Genomic DNA, 9,552 nt, shown 5'->3' on the forward strand with positions numbered 1-9,552 from the left:
AAGACTGTCCATGGTCCTTAGTGGAAACAGCAGCACCTACAGGTTACAGAGTGGTACTACAAGACTGTCCATGGTCCTTAGTGGAAACAGAAGCACCTACAGGTTACAGAGTGGTACTACAAGACTGTCCATGGTCCTTAGTGGAAACAGAAGCACCTACAGGTTACAGAGTGGTACTACAAGACTGTCCATGGTCCTTAGTGGAAACAGAAGCACCTACAGGTTACAGTGTGGTACGACAAGACTTTTCATGGTCCTTAGTGGAAACGGCAGCACCTACAGGTTACATAGTGGTACTACAAGACTGTCCATGGTCCTTAGTGGAAACGTCCGCACCTACAGACTACCGAGCAGTCTTGCAGAGCCTAATGAGCCTCATGCTAATGAACTGGCATCCCCTACAGGTTATATGAATATTTTAGGCTTTTTTTTTAGTCCTTTTATTACATTTGGGGAAAGGGTCAACAACATATAAAACTTACAATGATCCTCAAAAGTCAACTGGGGACAAATAATTCTGTGGAAATTTCTAAATTTTACAGAAAATTATATACAATGAAATGGAAAATCTGAAAAATTACCAACCAGTCTTACAATTGGTGAGTCGTAAGCACCCCCCCCCCCCCCCCCACTCCAGCAGTCTTTCCATAGGTCAGTTGGCAGCACACCCCTACCAAACAGTCTTTTCATTGGCAAGTTGGCAGCACGCCCCCTACTAACCAGTCTTTTCGTTGGTTGGTAGCACACCACTAAGGATGAGACTTTCCACTGGTCGACAAGTGGTACTCCCCTACAACCAGCCTTTCCATTGGTTAGTAGGCAGCACAACATCTGATCTCAGGTTTTCAGCTGAATTGGGAAACGATCAGTAATTAAATTGGGAGGAATCGGCCGCTATCAAATTTTGGAAGTAAGGAAAATGATTAACCTTTTGGAAGGTGCATGGTAAAGACAGAGGATGAGTTTGGTCCCAGAGCTCTCGACTCCGTCTTGGAAACTTGCTGCCATCACGTTGCACTTTCTCCTATCAGTGGGGTAAGGATTTGTCCTCCTTGTCATGGACGCTACTTGAATTGAAGGAGAAGAAAATTGAAGTCCCTTCCAGTGTGGATCCATAATGAAAGCAGCATGGGCATTCCCACCCAACCAGTGCAAGCAGCAGGTGTCACAGTCCTCCATCCAGCAGGGAGCAGCAGAGTCTAGTAGGCCACATTACCGCTATCTTGTGTGCTGCCGAACAGTATGTCTGCCTTGGAGTTAATGAAGTAGGTTGCTCCGAAAGACGCAAGGACGACGACTATGCCCGCGACGAGCGTGATCACCTGCGGGCAAAGAGAAAAACGCATCACTGACCGTAAAACATGGCATATCTTATAGTCTGGTGACATCAGGAAGGCTGGCGACCCCCACCTCTAGCTCGTGACTGGGCACAAGGAATATGCGGGCCTGGATTTCCTTCCAGCGGCTTTCAGTCCAGGTGGAATATTCTGTGGAATCCCACTCGTTCAATTCAAAGGCGGGAGACTCGGCCACGGGGCTACGAAGGGTGCTGCGCACACAGTAGGGGGACCGGGTAGTTGAATTATCAACCAGTGGACCCTGCACCCATAAGTATTCATACAACTAAAGACGAAAAAAAGAGAAATTGTAAAATAAAAAAAAATTAAAAAAAGAAGGTCATTAAAGTTTTTTATGGAAAAACTGTCAGCAAGTGTGTCGTCTTATTCACTCCCATGATGCAGACGGCAATTTCCTCTTCCTACATGACCAGATCTAAAAGAAAGCGCTGTACAGACAGGGAACATTGGGAGATTTCAGCTCTGAAGCCCGCAGAATTGTGAATGCAGCTCTGGAATGTGATATTTATATACACACACACACACACACACACACACACACACATCGCTGTACTTGCCTCCTTCTTAGAATCCGTAGCTTTGTCTGGGCTCAGGCATTCCTCTTTGGTATAGTTTACGACTTGCCCGGTGAGGTTGGCGAGGATGGAGATGAGGAAGCTGGTTGGGGGGTTTGGAGACTGCTTACTTCCCATCAAGGAGGCCGTCACATAATACTCCGAGGGTTTGTCTGCTACAAAAAGAAAACCGACGCAACTTCAGAATTTTCCCCTTAAAGGCCTGCCTTATAGGGTTAACCCTGACGATTCCAATGACACCTGCACCGTTCAGGAGAAGAATCGGTTTCTTTTAAGATGCGAGTTAGGCTCCCGGAGCACCAAGGGACTGGCTCGAGAACTCAGAGCACCAGATTGTCAACAACCCCGATGCTGAAGACCGGGTCAGACAACCTGAGCCGGCGACGTCGATCCAAGTCACTGACACATGCTCAGCTCATCTGCCGCATGTACCTACTGCGCATGCGTCGATGATGTCAGCATACACCTGGAAGGGGAGGCGGCTGTTTCGGACGGTGGCTCTGCTGTGTCAGTGGCGCACATCCTGTGAGCATGCGCCGATACACAGACTAACAGCGCCAATCGAGAAGCAGTGTCTTTAGCAGCGAGGGCCCGATCCAGCCCTTCTGTACTCCAGGAGGCTACATTACATATAGGAAGGTAGAATAAATAAGGATCATTCCCAGCAAGCCGGCTTTAATAGGGTTGATTCTGCTGACAGATGCTCTTTTATGTATAATACTTTATATCATGTGAGAGAATTACTTTGTCATGAAGCATTTATTTATTAATCTATTGGTTTTTTATTGTTCTTTGTGCCTTTTAGTCTTTACTACATTTTTGTGTATTTTTTTTTTTCATTTTTCCATTATTTTTTTTTTATTTATTTCATTTTTTTTCTAATTTTTACCAAATTTTTACCCAAGACTCACAAGCTGGAGACCACTAGACCTTTATTGCTTTGGCCAGTCTTACCCAGATGTCCTTTCCAGTCGGACCTAATGATGGACTGAAACCAGCTATTGTTGGACATCACCAGGAACCCGTATAACATCCGAGTCACCTGTAGGGAGACAGAAAACTTGATGGCCGCCAAGTCTAAAAATCACAGTTTGTGGGAAAAATTTAAGGATTTTATCATCTTCTCCATTTAGATCCAAAGCCGCCTTTAAAACTGCCGGTTGCCCATGGCAACAGACAGTGCTTTAGCTCCACCTCCAGCCAACAGACTGGGTAACTCCTCTGAGCTCCCACCGCTCTCTGGTGGCAGACGGCTGCCTGTAGCTTCAGACCTGAATGGAGAAGAGACGTAGCAGAGGTGGAGAAGTCCATGAAGTTGTCCTCGGAGCTTCTTACCGTCTTAACGTCGGCCTTGATCTCGGTGGCGTTCTTACCACCTGCCTGCAGGTACAGGGTTCTCGCGAGCAGCGTGGCCACTTCTGACAGAGCCTGCCGAGAGGGAGGAAGCCACATTGAAGACATTATTATGTAGCCTGGTTCCAGGAGCTGACAATCTAATCCCGCTCCCAACACAGTGGTGAGGAGGTCAGTCTATCAGCATGTTTTTGGACTAGCTGGAGAAATGGGAAGAGTCTGAACACAAGTCAATAAGCCCCCTCATTATCTGGAGTCTGACTCATTTAGGGGCGTCCGCTCCGGGGCTCCTCGCTCATTTAGGGGCGTCCGCTCCGGGGCTCCTCGCTCATTTAGGGGCGTCCGCTCCGGGGCTCCTCGCTCATTTAGGGGCGTCCGCTCCGGGGCTCCTCGCTCATTTAGGGGCGTCCGCTCCGGGGCTCCTCGCTCATTTAGGGGCGTCCGCTCCGGGGCTCCTCGCTCATTTAGGGGCGTCCGCTCCGGGGCTCCTCGCTCATTTAGGGGCGTCCGCTCCAGGGGCTCCTCGCTCATTTAGGGGCGTCCGCTCCAGGGGTCCTCGCTCATTCAGGGGTCTATTCTGGGGGGGGGGGGGTCTGACTCTAAAATTTCAACAAATTTTGCAATTTGGGGTGTGAATCACAAACCATATTTTTCCAGAGGGATCCCCCCCCTCTGCCCTGATGTCACAGTCCCCGCGTTCACCTGAGCAGTGTCTGTGACATGGTCCAGGGCCTCCTCTCTAGACAGTCCGCTGGGGTAGTTGACGTTGATGCTGGCGGCGGTGTCATACATACTGTTGTAGTACCTGCAGGAGGAGAGCACACAGAGACCAGTTACCAGTACTGCCACCTGCTGGATGAGACAGCACACTATTAGGCTCCTACCGTTAACCCTCGCTGGTCAGTGGCACATTTAGGGACTTTTCATTTAACACAGTTTTTTTATGGGGCTTACACAGCCTATCGCCCCCTAGTGGTGTTAGCGAATGGAAAGTGTCAGGGCAAGATCAGGGGTAACTATAGAGTACCACCTGCACAAACAGAATTTCAGAAGGGATGATGAGAGTAGTGGCAGCCTTACTTGTTGTGGTACGCTGTTCGGTGGTCGGTCAGCACCACACCCGGGATATTCCGGGCCCTCAGGAACCGCTGGAAGGAGGCTGGAGGGAGGGCCTGGGTCTGGTTGATTTCTTGCAGGGTGACATTGGTGTCTTGGCTGGAAGTTTTCAGAACCTCGATCAGCTGCTCCACCTGGATGAGGAGAACACATTAAAGTGCTGTTCCACTACTCTGCCACTAGAGGGAGCACTCCAGCAAAAAAAAAAAAAACAGGGCACCTACCTCTGCGTTCACAGTCTCGTTGCCTCGAGACACTGGGTCAGTGTGGAGCCATAGAGCAGAGTTGTTCCTCAGCGCCACCTGGAGGACAAAAAAAAAAAAACGGGCAGATTACTTGGAGTCGCAGATCCTAGCTGTACCCTGATGGAGCAGACCAGCAGTGTAAAGCATGAGGGACAGACAGTAATATTAGGTGAATTACCTGACTGAGCTCAACGAAGGAGTGAATGTTGCTCAGCCGGACGGGAAATTTCCCCTTCTCCATGTCGTACACCATCCGCGAGCTCCCGATGTAATCAAACACTTCCTGAAGGAGACACGCAAGGGGACGTGAATCCAGGTAGACTGGAAGAACCAAAACTCCCAGCATGCCCTCACAGCCTGCATACAGAACCCCTGCTCGTTCCTGGTTGCCGAATAGAACGTCGGAACTTCAGTGAAGACTGACACGTGCTCTGAACAGCAAGAGAACGCGAGCTGAAGGCCATGCTGGGGGGTGGGCGACATCACAGGGAATTGCTCTTCGTGCCGTTGTCTGTCACATGTATCTTACCCCTTGGAAGAAGGCAAACATGATATTCCTGGGTAACGACTGGGAGTCGGGCGCCTTGTGGATGGCCTCGGCGGCGGCCAGCTGGGTCACCAGACTGGAGACGGTGCTCTCGGCCGCGGGTGCCAGGTTCCAGAAAAAGGATCGGCCGTCCAGCTGGGCGGGTAAAGAGATCACAAGACTGAGAGGACGGGACTTCGAGGGGAGGTCTACTGTGCCCAACCTCATCACGGGCAGGACATCGGATGTCAAGGATATCGTGAAAGTGGTCACTGGGCCAACAGCGTCCTATCAGCAGTAGTCACCCCACAGGGGGCGTGTCCAATTTGAACATCCCCTTTAACTCCACCCTACAAATCAACAAATCTGAAGGGGGTTAGACACTCTTCTCTCAATTTACTATACACGTAAGAGAGGGGCCTACAGTACGGCTCATCCTGAGCTACCTGGTTCATGAATCAACAGAATTCTAAAATTTACAGTGAAGACTGACACAGTAGATCTTTAGAAAGTTTGGAGACTACTGAATCACCGTGTCACTTACCCTGGAGGCCGACACGACCACCTCATCCTCTGGCGCCAGGTTCCCCGAGATGTTGATGGGTCGGACGCTGCTCCAGACGTTGTGTCCAGCGAGAGAATCGCACACAACTTCTAAAGGAGAGTGATGATGTCACTACACAGGGGGCGGAGCTTACAGCACTATATACATTATATATACTGTGTGGGGGGCTCACATATCACCCAGGATCTGCCACAGAATGAGTGACCCCGAGACAAGGTCCTAGAAAACCTTAAAGGAACACGGCATGCTAAGATGGTCTTACAATGTATGGGCGGAGCTTGCCATTCTACTCTCTGAATCTGTGTCATGCTCCGCCTCTCAGGCACTTCTGTAGTTTTACCCGGATGGCTCCTCTAACTATGTATCACTGCGGAAGTAAATACTCAGGTGGAGAACCCCTTTAATATATGTCGCACCCGCCAGGAAGGTAATACATATCCCTTGTGACACCCCAGACACACCCACCTGGGTTCATGCTGAAAGACATCTGGATGGAATTGCGCCTCATGCAGGTGACGGTGCTGGTGACAGCATGCATAGGAGATATCAGCTGCATGGCGCACAGCGGGTGCCTGGGCGCAGAGTCGTTACCAGGAATGTTGTGCTCCCTGTAACACTGGAGAGAGAGAGAAGAGTCAGCGGGATGGCGGCAGAGGAGCAGGAGAACCCAGAGCCACCGCCACCAACCTGCCTGATGACCTCCGTCTCATTCTCATCCTGCAGGAGGAAGACGGGGAACTCAAAGTCTTCATAGGACATCCCACTACCCAGAGGATTCCATAGTGTACCGTTACAGTGCGAGTACTGGGAGCCATGGTGATCAGTGTAGAGTCCTGGGGAGAAGGGTGCAGTTATATTCCTGTACATAGGAGCAGTATTATAGTAGTCATATTCTTGTACATAGGAGCAGTATTATAGTAGTTATATTCTTGTACATAGGAGCAGTATTATAGTAGTTATATTCTTGTACATAGGAGGCAGTATTATAGTAGTTATATTCTTGTACATAGGAGCAGTATTATAGTAGTTATATTCTTGTACATAGAAGGCAGTATTATAGTAGTTATATTCTTGTACATAGGAGCAGTATTATAGTAGTTATATTCTTGTACATAGGAGGCAGTATTATAATAGTTATATTCTTGTACATATGAGGCAGTATTATAGTAGTTATATTCTTGTACATAGGAGCAGTATTATAGTAGTTATATTCTTGTACATAGGAGCAGTATTATAGTAGTTATATTCCTGTACATAGGAGCAGTATTATAGTAGTTATATTCCTGTACATAGGAGGCAGTATTATAGTAGTTATATTCTTGTACATAGGAGCAGTATTATAGTAGTTATATTCTTGTACATAGGAGGCAGTATTATAGTAGTTATATTCTTGTACATAGGAGGCAGTATTATAGTAGTTATATTCTTGTACATAGGAGCAGTATTATAGTAGTTATATTCCTGTACATAGGAGCAGTATTATAGTAGTTATATTCCTGTACATAGGAGGCAGTATTATAGTAGTTATATTCTTGTACATAGGAGGCAGTATTATAGTAGTTATATTCTTGTACATAGGAGGCAGTATTATAGTAGTTATATTCTTGTACATAGGAGCAGTATTATAGTAGTTATATTCTTGTACATAGGAGGCAGTATTATAGTAGTTATATTCTTGTACATAGGAGGCAGTATTATAGTAGTTATATTCTTGTACATAGGAGCAGTATTATAGTAGTTATATTCTTGTACATAGGAGCAGTATTATAGTAGTTATATTCTTGTACATAGGAGGCAGTATTATAGTAGTTATATTCTTGTACATAGGAGGCAGTATTATAGTAGTTATATTCTTGTACATAGGAGCAGTATTATAGTAGTTATATTCTTGTACATAGGAGCAGTATTATAGTAATTATATTCTTGTACATAGGAGGCAGTATTATAGTAGTTATATTCTTGTACATAGGAGCAGTATTATAGTAGTTATATTAGTATAGTAGTTATATTCTTGTACATAGGAGCAGTATTATAGTAGTTATATTCTTGTACATAGGGGCAGTATACAGATGTTATTACTTGTGGAGGTAACTCACCAAAGCCATCATTAGGACATGAATGGTCCAAGGAAAAGCCTTCAGGTGGTGGTGGATTGGCGTACATTACCGCTATCCCTGCTATTCTAGAGCTCTCCTTAAACTTCAGCAGAGTGTCCCTTTTGGAGAGGAAACATTCATCAACGTGGTGCCGTTACGATATGATTGCAGACATTGTTCTTTTTAAGCAACCAAAAGACTTCTCAGTCGCGTCTTACTTGGTGAACAAGTCGCCCTCCAGAAGCACCATGTATGGAGGGGTCGGTCCGGTCTCCAGCACCCAGGTTAAGTCTTCTTCCTTCTCCACAACATGAATCACACCGGTGTCGCCATTCCTGGAGGCTGGAAAATAACAACAAAATCATACCGCGCAGTGATGGCTCCACTGGCCACGTTTCCCCCTATTACCAGTCCTGACCACAGTATAAAGTGGCTGTCAGCACGCTCTACATCCATTGTATTATCAGGGTGTGTTTTCCCATTGAATTAGAAAAAATTGGAGACCACGCTGTGGCCACCATAGAAAGTATTAAGCCCTACAGAAGTGGAAGGAACGAGGACTCACACTGGCAGCCTATTTGGTGGGTGGCGTTGAGGAGCCGGACACAAGGGGCTGTGCTGTTTAATGAGATGTAAATCTTCCTCTCCACAGAGTTTCCCCGACACAAAGCTGAAAGACAGAAACAAGAGAGTAACGGAGACGCTGAGGGCTTATAATAGTGCTGGAGTGTAATAAGAGAAGATGACACAAGTCCTGTATGAACATACATGCACCTAGTAGAAAAGTAGATCTCAGTCCGCAAGCTAGCTTCCATCTCCTTCCTTCCCAATCAGTGCTGATGCTGCTGTAATCACAGGACTCACAGATTCCCTATACAGGCAGCTTGTGATTTCCAGTCTGACTCTGCTCTGACCGGACGCAAGTAATTTGTTTGGAGTTGAACAGGTGGAGACTCGGAGGAGCAAAGTCCAACTGTCCGCACTTCAGCGGGACTGACATCCCTGAGGACAGGACACAACACTACAATCCCTGCCAAAATCCTGCGCTGTACGGCGTAGCAGGGTGCTCCAGAAACACTTACCTACCATAATAGTGTACATTATAGATCAGTGATGATATATACGCAGTGACGGGCAGTCACATGATCACCGCCATCACTACAGTGTACATTATAGATCAGGGATGATATATACGCAGTCACATGATCACCGCCATCACTACAGTGTACATTATAGATCAGTGATGATATATACGCAGTCACATGATCACCGCCATCACTATAGTGCACATTATAGATCAGGGATGATATATACGTAGTTCCTATATATACACCACATGTGTGTGAACAGAGACGTAAAGCAGTGTTCTCACAGCACAGCCGGCCCTGATATGTGACATGTATCACAGGATAGACCTGCAGAATAGCTGGGTCCTCCAAGCTGGAGGAATAACCGTCGCCTGACACAAGCAGGGGATCTCTACCGGTCGGCTCTCACCTGCCAGCAGAACCAGTGACACCCCGATACTCCCCCATCCCAGCCGGGAGACCCCTTTCTCTCCAGCAGCGGCCATGTTCACCAGCCAGCGATTGCTTCCGTCCTATACTCTCTAACCGGAAGTCCGAAGGAGCGGCCATGGTGACAAAAACAGCCGAGTTCCGCCAGTCATTGTCGTCACTTCCGCCCTGACCGGAGAAGGAGTGGAGAGCTGAACTCGA

At 47.4% G+C, this 9,552-nt stretch overlaps 1 protein-coding gene across 3 annotated transcripts; it reads right to left on the minus strand.

Annotated features, from left to right (window-relative positions):
* Positions 1-424: 424 nt before the first annotated feature.
* On the minus strand, positions 425-9,480 carry NCSTN (nicastrin). Of its 3 annotated transcripts, none has more exons than XM_040411424.1 (17): positions 9,332-9,479; positions 8,400-8,504; positions 8,053-8,176; positions 7,835-7,953; positions 6,426-6,571; positions 6,204-6,354; positions 5,718-5,824; positions 5,177-5,329; positions 4,826-4,930; positions 4,627-4,704; positions 4,367-4,536; positions 3,989-4,091; positions 3,269-3,361; positions 2,888-2,975; positions 1,916-2,088; positions 1,411-1,623; positions 425-1,322 (listed from the first exon to the last, which is right to left on the minus strand). In XM_040411424.1, the coding sequence occupies exons 1-17, from the start codon at positions 9,405-9,407 to the stop codon at positions 1,200-1,202; spliced, it is 2,127 nt and encodes a 708-aa protein (XP_040267358.1). In that variant the 5' UTR covers positions 9,408-9,479; the 3' UTR covers positions 425-1,199. The 3 variants fall into 3 exon arrangements, with proteins under 3 accessions (XP_040267358.1, XP_040267356.1, XP_040267359.1); XM_040411422.1 differs by having other exon boundaries at positions 5,718-5,827; XM_040411425.1 differs by lacking the exons at positions 425-1,322; positions 1,411-1,623; positions 1,916-2,088; positions 2,888-2,975 and adding an exon at positions 3,035-3,168 and having other exon boundaries at positions 3,205-3,361; positions 5,718-5,827; positions 9,332-9,480.
* Between the last annotated feature and the right edge of the window lie 72 nt (positions 9,481-9,552).

The sequence above is a fragment of the Bufo bufo genome, chromosome 11 (assembly GCF_905171765.1).
Source record: "Bufo bufo chromosome 11, aBufBuf1.1, whole genome shotgun sequence".
NCBI lineage: Eukaryota > Metazoa > Chordata > Amphibia > Anura > Bufonidae > Bufo > Bufo bufo.